We start from the raw sequence: 23685 nt of genomic DNA on the forward strand, positions 1-23685 counted from the left end.
ACATGAGGACCAAAGTTACGCCAATGAAAGTCAAAGAAGCCATTATGAGACTGAGAAACACGAATAAAACTGTTAGAGACATCAGCCAAACCTTAGGCTGATCAAAATCAACTGTTGGAATATCATTAAGAAGAAAGAGAGCACTGGTGAGCTCACTAATCGAAAAGGGCTGTGCATCAATGCTCCCCATCCAACCTGACAGAGCTTGAGAGGATCTGCAGAGAAGAATGGGAGAAATTACCCAAATACAGGTGTGCCAAGCTTGTAGCGTCATACCCAAGAAGACTTAAGGCTGTAATCGCTGCCTCAACAAAGTACTGAGTAAAGGGTCTGAATATTTATGTAAATGTCATATTTCAGTTATTTCTTTTTAATTACTTTGCAAATATTTCTGAACACCTGTTTTTGCTTTTTTTATTATGGGGTATTGTGTGTAGATTGATCAATAAAAAAAAAAGAATTTAATCCATTTTAAAATAAGGCTGTAACGTAACAAAATGTGGAAAAAATGAAGGGGTCTGAATACTTTCTGAATGCACTGTATCTTTATTGATGATCCAACTGCTGATGTTGTAGCACAATGAATTCTGAAGTGTATAGACACATCCTATCTGCTCAAGTTCAAACAAATGCCTCAAAACTCATTGGCGGGCGGTTCATTCTACAGCAAGACAATGATCCCAAACACACTGCGAAAGCAACAAAGGAGTTTTTCAAAGCTAAAAAATGGTCGATTCTTGTGTGGCCAAGTCAATCATCCAATCTGAACCCAATTGAGCATGCCTCTTATATGCTGAAGAGAAAACTGAAGGGGGAGAGCCCCCAAAACAAGCATAATTAAAGATGGCTGTATTACAGGCCTGGCAGAGCATCACTAGAGAAGACACCCAGCAACTGGTGTTGTCCATGAATCGCAGACTTCAAGCAGTCATTACATGCAAAGGATATACAACAAAATACTAAACATGACTTCTTTCATTTGCATTACATTGCTGTGTCCCAAACATTATGGTACCCTAAAATGGGGGAACTATGTAAACACTGCTGTAATTTCTACATGGTGAAACTGAAATGTATAAATATGGCCTTTATTAAAATCTGACAATGTGCACTTTAACTACATGATATTTTTCTATTACAAATAGACTGTATGTCGTACAACAAATTTACATTGTGGTGAATCTTTTCACCCAGTTTAGCCCAGTTCAAAGGAAACCTTTGAAAAACTTCATTGGTAGCATCAAAGGGTGCCAATATTAATTTCCATCATCTGCTTCCAGTTCTGTCCTGCTTTGCCGATCCTCACTTGGGGTCCCCAGTCACTATTTACCTCCCCAACCCATGGAGTTCCAATGGACATTAAATCTAACATTTCTTTACAAGAAACATGCCCTTTCAGTTCCACGATTTGCCTTTTCAAAGAATTATGTTTGTGCCAACTCTGCAACCAATGCAAGAGGAACAAATGGGTAAATCGCATATCCGGTGATGGAGTGGTGAGGCAACAGCACTACCCACTGCGCCACTTGCTATGAGATTTGTAAGTCCTGAAAGACGGCTTTTACTTTATCCCTTTCTTACTTCCTTTCATTTCTTTTCTTTGCATTCTGTGCTGGCTCTCCATCTATCGCATTTTCCCTTTTTATTGCTGGCACCTTTGGATATTTGCCATTTCCTCACAATGGAAGTACTGAACAATATTTTTACCCTTTTGTCTTGGCTCTCTCATGCCTTCTGAGTCTTTCAATAATTGATTAATTACTACGTCCTTTCCTGCTGTCCTTTGTTCCAACCGCAACACGTTTTCCTGTTTCTCTTGCCTCTGACCATTCCAAATTCTTAGAACAGAATTCCTCACCACACAAATATCTACTGCACCTCTCTCTTGTGCATTTATTTTACAAGCACAGTATTTCATTATCCAGTCAGCATCAGTTTACTCAATTTAAGAACGTTCTTTGTCATTAATTGTCTTGAAAAGCAAATTCCTGTTACAGTGGCCAAATATGTGGAAACAAGTGTCTCTTTTTATTTAGTTGTTCCTTTTTCTGAATTTCATTTGTTATTTGCAAACAAGACAGAGAACTGGAATACTTTACGCAAATTTTTTTTTAACGTTTGTGCAGTCCCTTTCTACAAATACCACCTTTTCCTATTTGTATTTCACTTAAACTACTGGTCCAGCAGCAATTTTCCAGCACCCTTGGTTCCAGAGCCTTGCCATATTATCTATTTTGCCGGAACAACAGAGGTCACGTGAAAATGACACAACAATACACCTCTGACCCACCAATTAAACCCCTCCCGTGTCTCTAAAGCTCCATGGACTGCTAGAAATTGAAATAAAACAAATATTAAATGTAAACTAAATTTACAGCAAAACTTGTATTTCTTTCACGGGCAGCCTTTGCATTGCCTTTGGAAGTTCCAACGAGGGTCGGATCAGCGTCCGCCCAATCGGCCACGAAAGTCGGCTACGGAAACGATTCGCTAGCTCTGGCCGCGCTGGAGTACCAGAGCCATGCCCGCAGGGGGCAAATTCGAAGGTAGTCACAAAATGCTGGAGTAACTCAGCGGGACAGGCAGCATCTCTGGAGAGAAGGAATGGGTGATGTTTCGGGTCGAGACCCTTGTTCAGACCTGCCGATCGGCTGCGGAATTCCCGATGAGGTCAAGATTAGCTCCCTCACCTGGCCTAGGTGCAACATTTTCTGGAGGACTACTAGGTGGGGATTTCAAGTGCACTCTCGTAGTTTTGTCTAGATTAAAGGAGGCGCCTGACCATCAGTTGCCGGAAAATCAATGGTGGACCTGTAATTACAGATCCCAATGTGGCTAACAGTTGTTATCAACAGTTGTTTCTCAGTCAGTCTGGGATGAACAGACATTTTTGATTTCAACCAGTTTGGTTGAAGAGTTGTCTGGCAATGTTCAACTGCCTCAGTAGTTCAGTACCAATATTCACACCTCACTGTCGGTATCCGCATTGGAGATACATGATCAGTTCTTGATTGACTACCTAGCCTGTACTCTGCGAACTCACTGATTTCTGTACATTTTACTTCATTGTTATCTTGTTGCATAGACTGACGTTGCTAGCTCGCAATGTTAGCTTTCTCAATCTGCTGTCCTGTTGTTATTTTATTAATTAGCTTTCGAGCAAAGTATGCAAATTCTTGTGTAGGAAGGAACTGCAGATGCTGGTTTAAACCGAAGATAGACACAAAACGCTGGAGTGGGTCAGGCAGCATCTCTGGAGAAAAGAAATAGGTGACGTTTCAGGTCAAGACCCTCCTTCAGACTGAGAATCGGGAAAGGGAAACGAGATATGGACGGTGAGATTGAGAAATATAGAACAAATGAATGAAAGATATGCAAAAAAACAATGATGATCAAGGAAATGGTCCAACAATGGTCCATTGTTGGCTCTGAGCTAGGTGATGAGTGATATAGACAGTGAAACTCAACAGGACAACAGTGAAACTAGTACACAAAATTGCTGGAGAAACTCAGCGGGTGCAGCAGCATCTATGGAGCGAAGGAAATAGGCGACGTTTCGGGCCGAAACGTCGCCTATTTCCTTCGCTCCATAGATGCTGCTGCACCCGCTGAGTTTCTCCAGCAATTTTGTGTACCTTCGATCTTCCAGCATCTGCAGTTCCTTCTTGAACAGTGAAACTAGTACGACGACTAGGGTGGGGGAGGGACGGAGAGAGAGGGAATGCAAGGATTACTTGAAGTTAGAGAAATCAATATTCATACCTCTGGGTTGTGAGCTGCCCAAGTGAAATATGAGATGCTGTTCCTCCAATTTGCGTGTGGTTGGTAACTTGGTTTGGCCATACAGCAGTTAATGCAGGCAATGAATTTCTATTCCACTGTTTCATTCTCCCTTTCTCTTATCACTGTCTCTTTTGTCTTTCAGTTAGCAAATTGGTCAAAAATGTAATGACCAATAAAATACTGAAAATATCTAAAGTAAATGCACTGTTGATTTTCTGTCAGGAAACCTGCTGCCACCAAAGGACAGAATTAATTTGGTCGGAATTCAAGTCATTCTTGTTGTCTGTAAAAAATCAACATTTCCTCAATTAAGCTGAATGATACTTCCACGCTTTGTAAAATATTTTGGTGATGTTTGCAATGTAAAAAATAAATTCCAGAATAATTTGCAACCGTATGTAAAGTCTCTTCCAAATAATCAGTTTTATCCTTTTCACGCAGAAAACAAAATCCAACAGTGTCATTTTCAGGCATTTAATTGAGATAATAATTGACATGAATATATTTGGTCGTATTGTTTAAATTATTTTTTATGTTAGCTTGTATCAGATCTAACTAGATGATTACATTGAAAATGTTTAATGCTATTTTGGAGCATGAAGCCATTGATTATGTATTATATTAGTGTTGATTGGTGCAATTTTATTTTATATGATTGAATGGAAATGGACATTACTAAATTGAAGATCATAATTATACTGAAATGTTTCCAATAACAGTCATGGATTCATGCAGCTGACCAAAATGCCCCATCGACACCATAGTAATAGCGGCATACAGCATGGAAACAGGCCCTGCGGACCAACTTCCCACGCCGACCAACATGCCCCACCTACACCAACCCCACATGTCTGCGTTTGGCACATACCCCTCTAAACCTGTCTTATCCATGTACCTGTCTAAATGTTTCTTAAACTTTGCAATAGTACCTGCCTCAACTACCTCCTCTGGCAGTTCGTTCCATGCAGTGAACTATGTATTTGCACTCCTGGATCCCTCTGCTCTACTCCCAAGAGCTCATCCATTTCTGTTCTACTTGTAAACAAAGATTGAAATATATTACAAAAATATCTTTGAAGAGATATCTGCTAATGTTCTGTAGAACAGAACAGGAGAACACAGGAACAGGTCCTTCAGCCCACAATGCCTGTGCTGAACCTGATGCCATGATAAACTAATATACTCACCTGCACATAATCCATATCCCTCCAGTCCCTATGTAGAATACATAGAAAATTACATCAAATCTTATGTTTCAAAATGTATTATGTGTTTTTGGCTGGCAGGTGGTCCATTCTGTTATCCAGTTGCACTTGTTTCTCTCCACTTGCCAACCTTTAATTTTTCTACCTGTGCACACTGTTGTATAAAATTCCCTCATGATTGAAATCATGAATAAAGTTGATAAATTACATAGGTGATATCATTAACACTAATAATTGGTTTTGAAAGCTGATTGAAAACGCAAATGTATTGAAAAATGTTTTTAATTAAATGCATTTAAAATAGTAATCAAAAGTTGTACAGAAATAATACTACTAAAAAAAGGGAACAGATTAACCAGCAATGATGAATGTTGAAATAAGGACAAAATTGAAACTGAATTTGAGATCATGTTGAAAGGGAAATAAGAAAAGATTGGGAAAGCAACAAATCAAATTGGAAGGGTCAAAATAAGTCACAATACAAAAATGTTTAAAGAAAACATAATTAGAGAAGTATTCAATGGAGATACAAAAGAAAAATCAGGATAGTGATATGCTTTGTAGCATATACACAATATATTTAGAGTAGCATTCAACTCAACTGAAGTGTATAGGTATAACTGTGTCAAGGGTGACACCGTGCGATACAATCCCATTTTTAAAGATACCTATACAGTTATATACACAACAGCTCATTCAGTACCACTTTTCCCTTCGAATCAGGAATTATGAGAAAGTCTGGTTTAAATCTGGACAAGCAGATTTGGACTGACTCCCCATTCGAATACTTAAGGGTGGGCACTGGACTGTCAGAGCAAATATGAGGTTTTAATTCAAAGCCCAGTTTGGTCTATTTAATGGGTGTAAAAGGTTTAGTTTAGTTTGGTTTAGAGGTACAGGGCGGAAAGGCCCTTCGGCTAGCGATTCCCGCACATTAACACTATCCTACACACACTAGGGACAATTTACACATACATCAAGCCAATTAACCTACCTACCTGTACGACTTTGGAGTGTGGGAGGAAACTGAAGATCTCGGAGAAAACCCATGCGATCACGGGAAGAACATACAAACTCCATTCAGACAGCACCATAGTCGGGGTTGAACCCTGGTCTCCGGTGCTGCAAGCGCTGTAAGGCAGCAACTCTCCCGCTGCGCCACTGTGTTCTAAGGAATAGTGGGAGATTTATCCCAAGTGACCTGATCTATATTTATCTGACACTCAACATCACTAATGCAGACTGAACATGAATACATTTGTTTGTAGGAGTTTGCAGTATTCTTATTTATTGCCAGTGAACACGCTGCAAATGTCTTTACTCAGTGTTTTGGGGGCAATCTGTGCTTGTTAGGGATAATATGTAAAAATCTCTTTTTACTTTGATTCATATTGTCTCAGTCTGATTTAGCCAATAAAAACAAATGATGCTTTCAGAAAGGTGCCTGGTAATTGATTAAAGACCAAACTTTACAGTTGTCATTCTTAGCATAAATGGGACAATCTTCACTCCATTCAGTGTTACTGAATTATTATTTGGATGTTGGGATCCTGAATGATTAATTACAAAAAAAAAAATTCTACTCTCTTACTAATTGCAGAACCACAAGACAGTGAACTGTCCACAGGTTCCAAGACACATGGCTCATTTTTAATATTTGAAATTTAGGTTTGTATTCAGCTGTGTATGGGAGGCATTCCATTTAATCTTTTTTTGGCAGTTGGAAAAGAAATATGACTGATTTTGCTTCAATCTCCAATCCAAACTTTGCCAAACATTCCAAATTCATCAACTGATTTGCTTTAATCCAGAGAATGAAACTTCATTAAGTAATCCACCAAAGGGATCTGGTATATACAGTATATGGTTTTGACTCAAGGTGCTAAGTTTAAGATTTAAAATGAATTGTCTTCGTTTATTTTACATTTCATAGTTTCATACACAAGGATTTCAATTGTAATTTATATGAAGCACACATTTTTATTTTTGTTGCCACAAAGGTAAACCCCGTGGAATGCCTTTTAATAACTGAAGCTATTTATAAGATATCGTCTAAGTATTTACTATTTGTAGTTTTGCTATTACTTTTACCTTAGTAGCATATTCCAGGAAATTTTTTCTTTAAAGGATTTTATGTGATAATTGAAATACTAACCATTTCATCACATGCTGGAGTAATCAACCAAGTAAGAATTGTTAATAGTGATGGAAAGCAGAACTGTTTGTCTATGATTATAATATAATTCAGTATTTCATTTTCATAATGTTTGTGCAAATTGCTTTTTAGGCTTTTGGGACAGTGCCACAGTACAGTATAATAGTCTGAAATCTGTATATATTACATGAAATATAAGCTAAACAAATAGTTTTAATTATCACTTTCTAACTGCTTTAGTCTTCAATAGTTTAGCACTAGTTTTGAAAGTTAATAGTTCTAACAAATCTGTATGAAATTAGAACTCTTGCGTGCAATTCATTATGTCAATTATTTCAATTATTTTTAGTCTGAAATGTGAATTGTTCTCTGTTGAGCTCATTGAATAGAGTAGTCACTGAAGGTTTGTGATAATGTTGATAATTATGCTGGGCATGAGATTAGCACAGGGCATTGTGTTGCATCCAAGTTTTGGCTGAGTGATTGCATTGAACGAAAAATGGCATTGCCCATGAATGCACAGTTTGTCCCACTGCCAAAGGACAAAAGACTGGCAGAATAAGCATCATGACGTATTTTTGGTGAGCCAAGCATTTTGTGCCTGATATATCAAAGTTGATTTGTGCGATCTACATATTTTATAGGTATGTTAATGCTTACTCAGTTACTGAGTTAGTGTTTTATGGGTTATGTCTCTAGAAGTGGAAAATGAGCTTTGTTGTTATTCAGTTGAAAAGATGAATTAATTTTTTTAGAACAATTCTTCATGTGGTTAAGAAACAGCATCATTATTTGAAGTAAACACTATGTAATAGACAATAGGTGCAGGAGTAGGCCATTCGGCACTTCGAGCCAGCACCGCGATTCACTGTGATCATGGCTGATCATCCACAATTAGTACCCCGTTCCTGCCTTCTCCCCATATCCCTTGACTCCGCTATCTTTAAGAGAGCTATCCAACTCTCTCTTGAAAGCATCCAGAGAATTGGCCTCCACTGCCTTCTGGCAGTGAATTCCACAGATTCACAACTCTCTGGGTGAAAAAAATTTCCTCATCTCTGTTCTAAATGCCCTCCCACTTATTCTTAATCTGCGGCCCCTGGTTCTGGACTCCCCCAACATTGGGAACATGTTTCCTGCCTCTAGCGTGTCCAATCCCTTAATAATCTTATATGTTTCAGAAAGATCTCCTCTCATCCTTCTAAATTCCAGTGTATACAAACCCAGTCGCTCCATTCTACCAACATATGACAGTCCCGCCATCCCAGGAATTAACCTTGTGAACCTACGCTGCATTCCCACAATAGCAAGAATGTCCTTCCTCAAATTTGGAGACCAAAACTGCACGCAATACTCCAGGTGTGGTCTCAATCGGGTCCTATACAACTGCAGAAAGACCTCTTTGCTCCTATACTCAATTCCTCTTGTTATGAAGGCCAACTTGCCATTAGCACTCTTCACTGCCTGCTCTACCTACATGCTTACTTTCAGTGACCGATGAACAAGGACCCCCAGATCTTGTTGTACTTCCCCTTTTCCGAACTTGACACCATTCAGATAATAATCTGCCTTCCTGTTTTTGCCATCAAAGTGGATGACCTCACATTTATCCACATTAAACTGCATCTGCCCACTCACCCAACCTGTCCATGTCACCATGCATCCTCATAGCATCCTCTTCACAGCTCACACTGTCACCCAGCTTTGTGTCATCTGCAAATTTGTTCATGTTACTTTTAATCCCTTCATCTAAATCATTAATGTATATTGTAACTAGCTGCGGTCCCAGCACCAAGCCTTGCGGTACCCCACTAGTCACCCCTATTGCACCGCTATCAAACTGATGTGGGGATGGGAAACTGTAGAACACTTTTGTTCATTGTTTAGAATTTGGGCATTGCTGATGAGGCCCAGCGGTTATTACTCCCTAGTTGTTCTTGCTGTAATGGTAATGAACATTCACTTTGAACCAGTGCAGCACTTCTGATGAAGGTACTCCCATATTGCTCAGAGTGCAAAGTGCTGGAGTAACTTAGTGGATCCGGCAGCACCTGAGAAGGAAATGGAAGGTGATGTTTCTGGTCAGGACTCTTCTTCAGACTGATTATTATCCCAGATTGCTGTTGTGGAGGGAGTTTAAGAATTTAGAACCAGTATCAGTGATGGGATGGCGATATGTTTTTGAATTGGGAGGGTATAGCTCAGAAGCTTCAGTAAGGGGAAATTGGAAAGCCATGCACCAGTTTACATTGGTCATTCAGAGGTGGAGAGAGTTAGCAGATTCAAATTCCTGGGCGTCAAATACTGAATTAATATGAAGGGTAATTTTTTTCACCTCACCTTTGGGATTCGCTTTTGGTCTATGTTGGGACTGACGAAAAAATAGCTCAGAAGTTAGACACCAAATGCTCGTGTAACTCAGCGGGTCAGACACCATCTCTGAAGAAAAGGAATCGGTGCCATTTCGGGTCGAGACCCTTATTCACATCGAAGAAGGATCTCGACCCGAAACGTCATCTATTCCTTTTCTCCAAAGATGCTGCCTGACCCGCTGAGTTACTCCGGCATTTTCTATCTAACTTTGGTGTAAACCAGCATCTGCAGTTCCTTACCTCACAAGTTCAGGAATTTACTTGTCCTGGTGAAGTTTAGATTCTGCGTATATCACCAACTTATTGGTGACTATGTAATGCCTCATAACACTTTAAATGACACCCTCCATTACTTTGCTGAAAATTGAAAGCAGCTTGCTTCTGCTGGAACTTGTCAAAGTGGACAAATCAGGCTTCTTGTGGATAGGGCAACACTGGGTAAATTTCCTCAATGTTAATTGAATGCTAATGTTGTTATGTGCTGGTATAGCTTGACATGGTTGATTCTGAAACGTTTTCAGTATTGCAGCTGGGATATTGCCTGGTCCCAGAACCATTTATATATACAGTGCTCTCAGCCATTTCTTGATTTCCCACAAAAAGAATTAAATTGGCTGAACGATGGTTTCCGGCGAGTTGGGATCTCGGGATCTGCGGCATTACTAATTTGTAAATGTGTGGATGGATTTTTCAGCTTTAATTGCAATTGCCAATTATCTATTTTAAGTAAGAATTTAGTGATGAAACCAATTTTCACATTCCTTTCAATGCATTTCAGTTTAACATTTGGATCATTATAAAGACACACGATTGGGTAAAATCATGAGGAAAAATCAAACTGCTGGAGGAACTCGGTGATGTTTTGTGTGGGGGGCTTTTGCAGACTGAAGAATGGTCCCGACCTGAAACGCTGTGTGTCCATTTTCCTCCACAGATGTTGTCTGGTGTGCTGTGTTCCTCCAGCAGTCTATTTTTTTGCATTTAGATCAGTGTTTTTTGAAAAGAACTAAAGCTGCAGTTCAAAGGCTGAGTGATTATGATTTATCACTTTTTTTTGTATGTATGGTATCTCAACCTGACATTGTAAAGTAACTATCTTGCAATTAAATGCTTTTATAGTCAGTAGACACAAACGCTCAGAGTTCATGCATCAGGAAACTCTGATTCTGAAAACTATATAAAAAGCCTAGATAGTGCTATGAAGATTTGTAGGATATCATATCAAAACATTTTCTTATCGAATTGTTGTCTTGTTCTTTGAATGCGAACACGTATTAACCTGCCACACACTGGAAAAGCCTCATCTGTATTGAAAATGAGTTGGAATTTTTTGAGAGAGATCCCAAATATTTTCCTAATTTTTCAGATATCTTTAATAGAATTTATGAGCTGTTGTTTAATTGTGTTCTGGTAATAAATGATCAGAACTTCACCATGCAAATGGCTGGATCTCGCAGGTTGTAGGTTGATATTGCATTCAGAATTAATGTTATTTAACTCTTTACTCTGTAGTGAATCCTGGAGTTCCATGCATACACTGAAAGATGGACATCAAGGATTTACTGATAGATTCAAAAGGCCAAATCTGTAGATTTCCTGCGCTTACTAAATTGAATTGATTGAATACTTTATTGTCACATGTGTCAAGTCACTGTGAAATGTTTGGTATAGCTTGCATACTCAAGGTATACCAATAGTTGCCACGTAAAGGGCGCTTACAAAGTTACAAAGTATCCCACACCAAGTTTTAAAATTTCAGCAAGATGAAATAAGCCGAAGCATGCAAGGTCCAGAAACCTACCCACTTTCCAACTCCCGGCCCACACTCTGAACCATGTTTCTGGTCGCATGCCTCATCCTCCCTCCAGCTGCAAAACCGTCCCACATTTCGGAGCATTGTTGTTCCCACACCAGACACTGGCTGTGAATGCACTCTCTCACCATCTTACTGGTTATTACAGGAGAAGATTCTGGAGGAATGTGCAATATTTACCAACACTCCCAGTAATACATGATCAATTTGTGAGCATGCAAATCTGTGAAAAGTATGTTAGAGGATAACAAGGTGCAATATGACAATGCGTATTTAATGTTAATTGGGACAAGATATGAACAGTGCAAAAGAGCAAGATGTGCGAAAATGTAGATGTTTCATCCACAGGTGAACTAAATTAGGAAACTACTTTTTGCAACATCCTCTCTCAACTGCTACTAAGGTTTCTGTCCTTTTATTTCTCAACCACTCCTACGATAAGCCAGAGAATTTTCTAGCTCTGAGAATTAATTAAGAATTACCCGATGAGTTTTCTGTGCGGAGGGATCTAGTTTTTGTGTAAGAATGGGTTCCTGCAACCTGCCGCAACAGAAAACAATACCTCCGCTTATTGTCACCTTCCAGAAAAATACATTGTTTCTTTTTTATTGTGATAAGTTAAGCATTTTCAACTGTCTTTGAGATAAACACTGCATGGGCCTGCCTTAACATCCCTTTTGTTCTGCAGAGATCAGCAGAGTGCGGAAAGATATGTACAACGACACATTAAATGGCAGCACAGAGAAAAGAAGTACAGAATTACCAGATGGTGTGGGGCCTATTGTACAATTACAAGAGAAACTTTATGTGCCTGTTAAAGAATATCCAGATGTAAGTATAATGTTCATCTAAAAAAACAATAATGACACTATTTGGTTATTAATGAAGCTATAGTGATTTGGAAGACCATGAGTTCTATTGTGTTTGTGATCATTCACAAAACCTCCATATTTGCAGTGCTTCAACATGGTCTTTTCTGGATGGTACTGAACTGTGCTGCTACTTACTTTCACCCCTTGGCCCATCCCCACCACGGCATCAACTTTGTCCTTTCCCTTGGCCGCAACCCGCCAAGTACTGTCCGAACATAAATCAAATTATCAATTAGAAAATGCCTCTCTTCCACTTATTCCCAAACTGCAATCTCCCACTTATCCTTTCCCTCCATCCATTCAATCTCTCCCCTTTATCTTTTATTCCTAGTTTTCTCAATCTCTCTGCAACCTGATTTGATCTAATCTGGTGTTTACATTTTTTACATGACTTTGAAGTGAACTAGAGTATTGTGTTGCAGTAAGGCTCAGTCACAGACACCCAGAGCAGTTGAGCAGAAAAGGCTGATAGAACTTTGAGCTACGTTCATACTCCCTCATACTACCATGAAACATCTTGTACTGACAAAGGTTACATACAGCAATAACTGCAACTAATGTACAGTAAATCTCCAATATCTGCTACCCTACTATTTGCTGGGACCATGGTTCCTGCATTCCCTTCCCACTCATGGGCCCGAGTTCTTGCTCTACTACTCACTGGAGCCCCGATTCCTGTTCTTGCTTCCACTCAGTGCGGTACTGGTCCTTCTTTTTCCACTTATTGGGTATTGGTTCCCATGCATCTTTCAATCATGGCACTCTTGATTCTCCACCATCTATAAATTCACCAGGAACCACTTTCTGTGCTAATTTCCACTTGCAGAGTTCCTGGTTTCTGCTCACCTTACCATTCAATGAGGTACCGGTTTCTGCTTTTGCTTCCACTCATTGGGGCAATTGTCCCCATCGTCCCTTCCATTACTTTGGCCCTGACTTCCCCCACCATCTTTAAATTTACTGGGACACAGTTTCCGTGCTCCTTTCCACTCACTGGGGGACTGGTTCCGTCGCCATCTCTACTGGGGCCATGTTCCTACACTCCCTTGAAACTCAGCTGGTTCTAATTCTCATGCCTCCTTGAAAGTTTCAGGGATATCATTGGCTGTGCTTTCTTTCAACCTATTAGTTTCACTAAAGAATGTACCGTTCTACTGTGTAACACTTTTTGTGTGGACAAAAGCTGCCGGTATGCACCTTTAATGAACGTGTGTAGACACAAATTGCTGGAGTAACTCAGCGGGTGAGGCAGCATCTCTGGAGAGAAGGAATGGGCGACGTTTCGAGTCGAGACCCTTCTTCAAACTGATGTCAGGGGAGGGGGCGGGACAAAGATAGAATGTAGTCTGAGACAGTAAGACTAGTGGGAGAACTGGGAAGGGGATGGAGAGAGAAAGCAAGGGCCATCTGATGTTAGAGAAGTCAATGTTCATACCGCTGGGGTGTAAACTACCCAAGCGTAATATGAGGTGTTGTTCCTCCAATTTGTGCTGGGCTTCACTCTGACAATGGAGGAGGCCCAGGACAGAAATCCTCTACATCGCCGAGCCTGCGCTTGGTCTCGCCGATGTAGAGAAGTTGACACCTGGAACAGCTGATACAGTAGATGAGGTTGGAGGAGGTGCAAGTGAACCTCTGCCTCACCTGGAAAGACTGTTTGGGACCTTGAATGGAATCGAGGGGGGATGTAAAGGGACAGGTGGTGCATCTCCTGCGGTTGCAGGGGAAAGTACCTGGGGAAGGGGTGGTTTGGGTAGGAAGGGACGAGTTGACAAGGGAGTTTCGGAGGGAACGGTCTCTGCGGAAAGCAGAAAGAGGTGGAGATGGGAAGATGTGGCCAGTAGTGGGATCCCGTTGGAGGTGGCGAAAATGTTGGAGGATTATATGCTGTATGCGACGGCTGATGGGGAAGGGGGACTCTGTCCTTGTTACGAATTTGGGAGGGGGAGCAAGAGCGGAGCTGCAGGATATCGAGGAGACCCTAGTGAGAGGTTCATCTATAATGGAAGTGGGGAACTCCCATTTTCCTAAAGAATTAGGACATCTCCGATGCCCTGGAATGGAACATCTCACCCTGGGCGTAGATGTAGCTTGGAGGGAGGAATTGGGAGTAGGGGATAGAGACAGCTCCGACAGTCTAAAGAGGAAGCCTGCAGGAGCGGGAATGCAGACCTCTACAGGCAGGCAAAATACACGCTGAGAAGAGGAATCAGAGCTGCCAAGGAAAGGTACTGAGAAGTTGAGGAGCAAGTTCTCAGTTAGTGACTCTTCTTCAGTTTGGAAGGGCTTGCATGAAATCACCAGCTACAAGAGCAAAGCACCCCGCTCTTTGGACAATCATCAGCTGACCAACGACCTGAATTTGCAGATTTGACAAGCAGAAACGTAACCCTGGTACCCCCTCGCCCCTCCCCAACCAACACAGCCAGACTGCAAAGACTGGACCCTTTTACACCCACTCCTTCCCAATCACCACTTCACACCTACTTAAAGGAAGACTCCAGTCTGAAAAGACTGGACCCTTTCCCACGTCTACCAACACTTCAAACCCACACAGCCTGACCCCAGTCTGCAAAGACTGGATCCTTCTACACCCACTCCTCCCCAATCACCAAATCTCCAGGACTGGCAATATTTCCCCCTTTACTCTCAAGCTCTCTGCCGAATAACTGGCACCGGTCTACACATTTTCAACCAGTCCCTGCAAACCTGTACTGTCCCTGCCTGCTTCAAAGTCTTCACTATTGTCCCTGTACCCAAAAAGGCAAGGATTACTGGTCTTAATGACTACAGGCCTGTCACACTGACCCCTGTAGTCATGAAGACCCTTGAAAGGTTGTGCTGGCCAAGCTGAAAAATATCACAAAACCCCTGTTGGACCCTCTGTAGTTTGCATATCAGGCCAATAGATCTGTGGATGACGCAGTCAACCTGGGCCTGCACTTCATTCAGCACCTAGACTGCAGGGGGACATATGCAAGGGTTTTGTTTGTTGATTTTAGCTCTGCATTCAACACCATTGTGCCAGAGCTACTATACTCCAAACGTTCCGAGTTGACTGTGCCTGAACCCCTCTGTCGGTGGATCACCAGCTTCCTGACAGACAGGAAGCAGCATGTGAGGCTGGGAAAGCACATCTCGGACCCGCAAACCCTCAGCATAGGAGCACCGCAAGGCTGCGTACTCTCCCATCCCCTCTACCCTCTCTACACCAATGATTGCACCTCCACTGACTCCTCTGTCAAGCTTCTCAAGTTTGCGGATGACACAACCCTGATTGGACTGATCCAGAATGGGGAGGAATCTGCCTACAGACAGGAAGTGACACAGCTGGCGTCCTGGTGCCATCGCAACAACCTAGAGCTCAATACTCTTAGGACAGTGGAATTGATTGTAGACTTTAGGAGAGCTCCCCCTCCCCTCACCCCACTCACCATCAACAACACCACAGTCTGTGGAGTATTTTAAGTTCCTGGGAACCATCATCTCCAAGGACCTTAAATGGGGCGGCCACCATCGACTCAATAGACAATAGGTGCAGGAGTAGGCCTTTTGGCCCTTCGAGCCAGCACCGCCATTCAATGTGAACATGGCTGATCATCCCAAATCAATACCCTGTTCCTGCCTTCTCCCCATACCCCCTGACTCCACAGTCAAAGAGGCATAACAGAGGATGTACTTCCTGCAGCAGCTGACATCCGGAGGCTGCAACGAACCTTCAAAGCTGCCACAGCCAGACATAAAAACTGTTTTTTTCCACGAGTAGTAGCTCTACTCAATAACCAAAAAACTAGTCTTCTTTTGCTCTGGTATTTTATTTAATTCACATGTTTAATCGATAATATTTAATTATTAATAATGTTTAATGTTTTATGTGTCATTCCTAACTGTCACTGTATGTCATGTTGTCACTTGTGGGCAGAGCACCAAGGCAAATTCCTTGTATGTGAATACTTGGGCAATAAACTTATTCATTCATTCAATCATTCATTCATTCATTCATTCATTCATTCATTCATTCATTCATTCATTCATTCATATGCTGGTAAACAAAATATTGACGTTAAATTTTTCAAGGACCAGTAGACTGTGCCAGCACATATTGTCACAGAAAATCCACTGTTGTACCATTAAAAAAAATTAAAGTTGTTTTGGGGATATTGCTGCATACATCCAACATTGTGGAAAGTTTGCTCGTTGGGTAAAAGGCCAAGGGTGCTGTATTTAAATGAGTTCTACTGTGTTTGATAATGTGCTACATTGTTTAGGTATGTTACAATACTTACCTTCAGCAGCGCTGCAATTCTGCCACTGGCCGTGTGCGCGATTTTGGCGCGTTTGAGGGGGGGGGGCGGGGTTAAAACGCGGTTTTCTCCGACCTGTTCCTGGATTATATTTTGTTGGAGTGCAAGTTTTTGCTGAAGAATTGTTCCGACGGCCGTTCTGTGTGTTTTTTTTTTTAAATTTGCCCGACAAGTTAATCGCTGGAGTGATTTTAAAATCAGCTTCTGAAGCCGACAACGGGGCCGGATTATATGTAGGGGACGGGTAAAAGAAAGTAGTGTATATTTATGTATAAAAGTGTTTCTTAAGATGCCTTTAATTCACATTTTAAGTTGCGAAACGGTGATTTCTTCCCCCGAACGAACCGGCGGTGTTTTTGCTGCCGATACGGGTTTAAATCCACCGCAACCGCAACATTCCAATTGATCGCGTTCCAGAAAAACCCACTCGCAAGATGATTTAAATGGCCATTAATTTACAGGTATTAAACATTCAATTCCTTCCATTTGGTCTATAAACCCATGACAATGAGATTTAAAAATTATGTTATATTGTGAATTCTTGTGTGAATGTTATTTGGACACTTAGGCTATTTAAAAATGTTAATCTATTCTTAAGAAATGGATAGATGTTTAGATTTATTAATTGAATTTTGTAATTAGCTACAATTAGGTAACTAACTAATTATATGCTTTAATTTCAAGTCATCTAAGTTAGATTGTTTCATATTTGTTTCAGAATGCTTCAATCTATAATAACTGAAAATTTATTTCAGTTCTCTTAATTTTTAATAAAGTTATGGGCTTTTGACTGTCCTCGATCACAGCTTTTGAGTTAAGTCAATGAAAATGCAATAGGGAACAAGATGCTAATTTCCGAGTATGAAAATGGCCAAGTGGGCATTTGTGGCAGTGCCCTGGGATGGTTCAGGTCCTATCTGGCAGACAGAACCATGCGGGTAAGCCTTGCTGACTTTGAATCCTCCTCCACTCCCTTGGTATATGGGGTTCCACAGGGCTCAATTTTAGGGCCCCTGCTCTTCTCCTTATACCTACTTCCTCTGGGCTCAATTTTAAGAAGGCATGGCATCTCCTTTCACTTTTATGCGGATGATAGCCAGTTATATATGCTACTCAGGAAAGAGGAAGACTATTCTCTAAAATCACTTCTGTCTTGTCTTGAGGACATTAAGTCCTGGATGGCCTTAAACTTTCTGGGACTTAATGAAGAGAAGACAGAGGTGATTTTGTTTGGCCCCAATGGCTGCCGTGAACCTCCCTTTGTTGACTTGGGTCCACTGGCATTGTCTGTAAAGCCAACCGTCTTGAACCTGGGTTTTAGGATGGACGGTGATTTTAAACTAGACAAACAAATAGGCGCGGTGGTTAAGTCCAGCTTCTTTCACCTAAGGAAGCTGGCAAAGGTGAAGCCCATTCTCGAGCGGGAGCATTTTGAAACAGTAATCCATGCCTTTATTACATCTAGGCTGGATTACTGAAACGCACTCTACTCTGGAGTCGCACGAGCTTCATTGGCTCGTCTCCAGCTTGTTCAAAATGCTGCCGCTCGCCTTTTGACTGGAACTCGAAAGAGGGAGCACATTACGCCAATTTTGGCCTCCCTACACTGGCTCCCAGTGCACTTTCGAGTTCATTTCAAAATTATTTTATTTGTTTTTAAATCATTGAATGGGCTCGCCCCGCCTTACCTCTCTGAGCTGCTCCACCTATATGCTCCTGCCCGGTGCCTCAGGTCAGCTGATCAGCTGCTCCTTGAGGTACCAAGGTCTAAGCGGAAGCTCAGAGGGGATAGAGCCTTTTCTGTTGCTGCTCTGGCACTCTGGAACACCTTGCCGTTGCACATCAGACAGGCCCCCTCACTGTCCATCTTCAAATCCTCCCTAAAAACATATTTTTATTCTTTGGCTTTCGACACTGGCTGAGGCATTGCTCCTGTTTTTAGTGCTTTTAATGTCTTTTAATTTTTAGTGTGTTTTTTATAGTCCTTCGTTTTACGGTTTTTAATGGTTTTTAATTGTTTGTAATAGCTTTTTGTTCATGATTTCTCATGTACAGCACTTTGTGGCAACTGTAGTTGTTTAAAGTGCTTTATAAATAAAGTTATTATTATTATTATATTATTATTATAACTGTTTTAATACTGAAGATATGAAAGTGAATTAGGTGTCAAATTAAACTTATTTTTATGCTTTATCTGATGGGATAAATTACAGACTTGATTTTTTAAATCTCAAAATTTTGTAACATTGCTACATTGTTGGCAATGGCGCAAAACAAAATTAAATGGATATGGGCAAATGATTGGAATTGTACTCAGTAGTTTGTATGATTTTGCCAGAATTATGGGAAATGTAGACTGCATTTATTTCTGTTTTATTTGTGGTGATATTATCGGTCGCGGCTGTACTCTACGATGCCTGTGTGATATAAATAACTATGCTCTTAAATAGCTGCTCCATAAGATTGTGATTGTCTTTGTACTTTCAACTGTATTGTTGCTAATATTTTAATTAAGCAGCAGAGTGTGTATGAATCCACAAGTAAAATATGTTTTATACTTTATATTACAATTAATACCCCAAAATGCTTTCAGAATTCTGCCCTTTTGTTGATGATGAAGTACCTTAAATAGAGCTTAATGTTGAAGGTAAATGTTTTTCTGAAAACAAAACTTTTAAAACATTTATATTCAATGGAAACTTCCTGTAGTGTGGAAAGATTGAGGTTTGGGGCATTGTGGTGAATGGTGGATGACTCAGACCATATGATGAATGCGTAACTCTATGGTCTGGTGTCAAACTACTTATGGAAGTGTGAAATGTTTGTTGAACTTTACATTCTATCACATATAGGCCATAGGCCATCACATTATTGGAGTCTGATACTAATGTCTTATCTTGTTACATGGTTGAAGTATGATGAAACATACCTTGAGGACTGGTATTAGTTTTTGTCCATTGAGAGGCCCCTATTTTCAAAATGTTTCTCTGTCAGTTTCAGACTTGATAAAGTATAAACCTCTCCACAAAAAGTATTCCTTTTGAAAAACATATTGACACCTTATGCAGACCAGCTGAAACTATAGGAAACTGGGGGTAGAAAGGATGAGGAAATGCCAATAATCCTAACAGACAATTAACTTGTAAAAGGCTATATCCTATATTTGAATTTGTAGGAAGGCTTTGAAGTATATAAGGTCTAACAGTTTTGCAAGTATTAGCCATTTTGAGGTTCCTCTTATGCATTTTGCCATGTATATTGCTTGGAGATCATTAAAAATTTTTTGTATGTTTTAATACATTTTTATGAATAAAATTAAAATGCCTATACACAAGAAACAAAGAAAGAAAATGTCAGAGGAGGAAAAATATTGGAACATTAAAATAAAGAACTAAGCGGAAATGAGAAATGAGCCAGTTACAAAATGGAGCTGGAAAGGGAGCTTTCACAGTGAGTAAAAATGTTATAATTTCCCTATATAACGCAGCAAATTCGGGAGTCCCATGTGTAAAGTCTAGAATAATCGGCCATCTTTTCTAATTCACTTGATTGAAAGCTTGGAGGCTTTAGTATTCAGAAAGACAAAGAACTATCCTGAATGTAGCTGCCTATTCCTCATCTTGAGTATTGTGGGATTCCGTTCTTTAAACAAAGCTCTTGAGAGCTGATGAACACAAATGATTGGCACACTTGTCCACATAGGTCTTCAGCAGACAGTCCACAAAGGTCTTCAGAAGACTCATGTGGACGGTCCATAAAAAAACAATTACAACAACATGTGCAAGATGCACAGTTCGTTATTATTTTTAACGAGATATTCACTAATTAAAACCCAGCAAAATAGGGTTATGAACTACTTGCATGATATTGTCCACTACGATAGTGGTGATTTTGTATTGAATTCAGTGCCTTTTGCCAGTTATACCTCACCATCACTTATGACATCTTGCAAACTCGTGCTTGTACTGTATTGATCAAGTGAGGATTAAGTGCATTAAGTTAATGCTTTATCTGTTGCAAGCTCTTGTGCATAGCTCAGATTGTATGCGTTTCCCGGAAGGAGGAAAAGCCTTGGGGAAGGATGATGGATTTTGTGTGCATGTGCTTCTCAATATTAGCATCAAATATATGTAAATTGTTATTTGTAATGGTAACTCTTGACAGCATGTGTTTTTCTTAATTTTAAATTCCTATGTGAAGTTAATTACCTTGCAATTAAACTAGTGACACAGAAAATGTGTTCTGAAGGTGAAATATTATTTTTTTTAATCCTCCAAACAAAAATGCATTTCAAGGAAAAACATTTTTACGTGCCATGGGAGGGAAGCGACACAAGAGAGTTGTGGAGGGAACTATCACTTTGAATTGCTGAAAGGGGAGCAGAAGGGAAATGTGGCTGATGTGGAAGTATATTACAGTTGCAGAAATTAATTTGTTTAGATGCTGCCAGTCCCGCTGAGTTACTCCTGTATTTTGTGTTTATCTTCGGTGTAAACCAGCAACTGCATTTCCTTCCTACACACAAAATTATTTTTTTGTTCCATCTCTGCAAACTACTCCCTTCAGGGTAACACTAGAGCCTGCAGATGCTGTAATCTGGAGCAAAAAATAAACTGCTGAAGAAACTCAGTGGGTCATGCAGCATAGAGTCATACAGAGCAGAAACAGGCACTTCGGCCCAACTTGCCCACATTTACCAACATGCTCCATCTACACAAGTCCTACCTGCCTGTTTGGCCAATATCCTTCTAAACCTGTCCTATCCATTTCCTCATCTGTGAAGGCAGAGGGATTGTTGACATTTTATGATCCGTTGAGTTGCTCCAACAGTTTGTAGACACAAGGAACTTCAGATGCTGGTTTATCAAGTAAAGATACAAAATGCTGGAGTAACTCAGTGGCCAGACAGCATCACTGAAGAATGTGGAAAGGTTGTAGAAACAAGGAACTCCTAACGTTTTTTTGATTCTCCTTTCGATACAATGTGGAATCTGTGGAACTCATTGCCACGGAGGGCTGTGGAGGCTGTCAGTGGATATTTTTAAGGCAGAGATAGACAAATTCGTGATTAGAAAGGGTATCAAGGGTTATGGGGAGAAGGCAGGAAAAAGGGATTAGGAGACAGAGATCAGCTATGATTGAATGGCAGAGTAGACTTCATGGGCCGAATGGCCTAATTCTACTATAATTTGTGAATTTATGAACAATGACTGAGACAAAACATCTTCTCATCAGGGACCCAAATAGTTTTTCCAACTAAAACATATACGTTTGAGGTTGTCATCTTAACAGGCTGTTGATCAATTTTATGGAATTCAGAAAGACTGTATAAATGTAGGCTGTGAAATTTTAATCATTCTGGATTGAACTGGCCTTAGAAACATAGAAAATAGGTGCAGGAGGAGGCCATTCGGTCCTTCGAGCCAGCACCGCCATTCATTGTGATCATGGCTGATCGTCCCCAATCAATAACCCGTGCCTGCCTTCTCCCCATATCCCTTGATTCCACTAGCCCCTAGAGCTCTATCTAACTCTCTCTTAAATCCATCCAGTGACTTGGCCTCCACTGTCCTCTGTGGCAGGGAATTCCACAAATTCACAACCCTCTAGGTGAAAATGTTTTTTCTCACCTCAGTCTTAAATGGCTTCCCCTTTATTCTAAGACTGTGGCCCTTGTAGTGAGGTCCGTTTTAATCAGATTCTTGGGGAGAGCTTTCCTTTATAAAAACAAATTCCAGAATTTTCCTTCTGCGGGAGATAGGATGGAGGAGACAATGGGGGTTTTCATTGTAGGGTGGGGCGGTGGAATATGGGAGGTTTCATTTATAGAACTTTCCTTGTGGGGGTGGGGGGTTTCATTGGGGTGGGGGTGGTATAGGGGAGAGGCTTCATTTCCAGAACTTTCCTTGTGGGGGGGAGGTCAGCGCCGATGTCGCCCCCCCCCCTCGTGGGGGGTTTCATTGTGGGGGGGGGGATATGGGAGAGGTTTCATTTTAAACAAAACATCGCGATTTTCATTGTGGGGGGGGGGTGGGATAGGGGGACTGAGGAGTGAGGGAGCAGGGGATAGAGGGAGAGGAATGGGGAGGTAGAACGTGAGGGAGAGGAGAGCAGTGGGGGAGGTGAGGAGGGAGAGTTGGGGGTGGGATAGGGGGTAGGTGAGGAGTGGATGAGCAGGGGGATAGAGGGAGAGGAGGGGGGTAGGGAGGGTAGAGGGGTTATGGAGGGAGGGAGTGACTGAGGGTAGGGGAACGGGGATCTCTGGTGTTACAACGGGGATCTCTGGTGTTACAACGGGAACCCGTCACCCGCGCCTGTGCAGTTGGGGGCTATGGGTCAGTGGTGGAATATTGCATTGGGGGATGGGCTCAACGGGTCCGCACCTGATCTAGTTTAGAGTATAATGCGGAGAAAACAAAGTTATCGAATATGATAAAAAATAATGGGTAAGTCCGCCTGGGTCCCCTAATGCACAATTCCTACAGATGCACTATCACAAATTCCATAAGTTTCATGTTTGCATTCTAATAAGTTGCATGGCTTTATCGATGATTTTGAAAATATTTTTTCCCAATGAAAGATTTCTCAGGACCCTTTAAAGGTATTTAGAAATGAGGTGTTTAAAACTCCCAATATAGAGAAAGTGTTCACGTGGATTTTACCACCTCGTTTTGAGGCCAATTCAGTCCTCCATTATAAAAAAATATAATTTGTGTATCATGAACATGCTGTGCCATCTTGGGTCTTTGTGCAATGATTATAGGAAGTATTATTGCAGGAGGATAGGAGTAAAAGAGTGAAGACAGTAGGTTTTGACCAAATCTGACATATCATGCACAGTTTTGGTCTCATGAGGATTTTAGCGCGCTGGGGAGAAAAGTGCAACTTTTAGGGAAATAAAATCCCTGCTCTACGAGAAAGGGGTTCGGTTTGGCCTCCTGTATCCTGCCCGGCTCCAGGTCACTCATGAAGGTAAAAAGCACTACTTCGATACACCAGAGGCTGCCAAAAAGTTTTACTACTCACGCTGGGGAGGTGACGGCGGTAAACTGTTAATCTTTGTAAGATTTGTGGAACTCGACTGAGCTGAACTGCCATGCTACAGAATTTGAGTAATGAGTCGAGGACTTTCAACCAGCGAAAATGTAAATGTCTATAATTGATCTCTGGGATACAATGTT

At 41.0% G+C, this 23685-nt stretch overlaps 1 protein-coding gene across 8 annotated transcripts in view; it reads left to right on the top strand.

Annotated features, from left to right (window-relative positions):
* Positions 1-23685, top strand: part of qki (QKI, KH domain containing RNA binding) — a 411041-nt gene that overhangs the window by 96468 nt on the left and 290888 nt on the right. For all 8 annotated transcript variants that reach the window (XR_004412882.1, XM_033025730.1, XM_033025731.1 and 5 more), the window contains one exon: positions 12017-12159. Coding sequence is in view for 7 of the 8 variants with exons in the window: in XM_033025730.1 (XP_032881621.1) it covers positions 12017-12159 (143 nt within the window). In the remaining variant the exon portion in view is untranslated. The remainder of the gene's footprint in view (positions 1-12016; positions 12160-23685) is intronic.

This window comes from Amblyraja radiata, chromosome 8 (genome assembly GCF_010909765.2).
Source record: "Amblyraja radiata isolate CabotCenter1 chromosome 8, sAmbRad1.1.pri, whole genome shotgun sequence".
Classification (NCBI taxonomy): Eukaryota; Metazoa; Chordata; class Chondrichthyes; order Rajiformes; family Rajidae; genus Amblyraja; species Amblyraja radiata.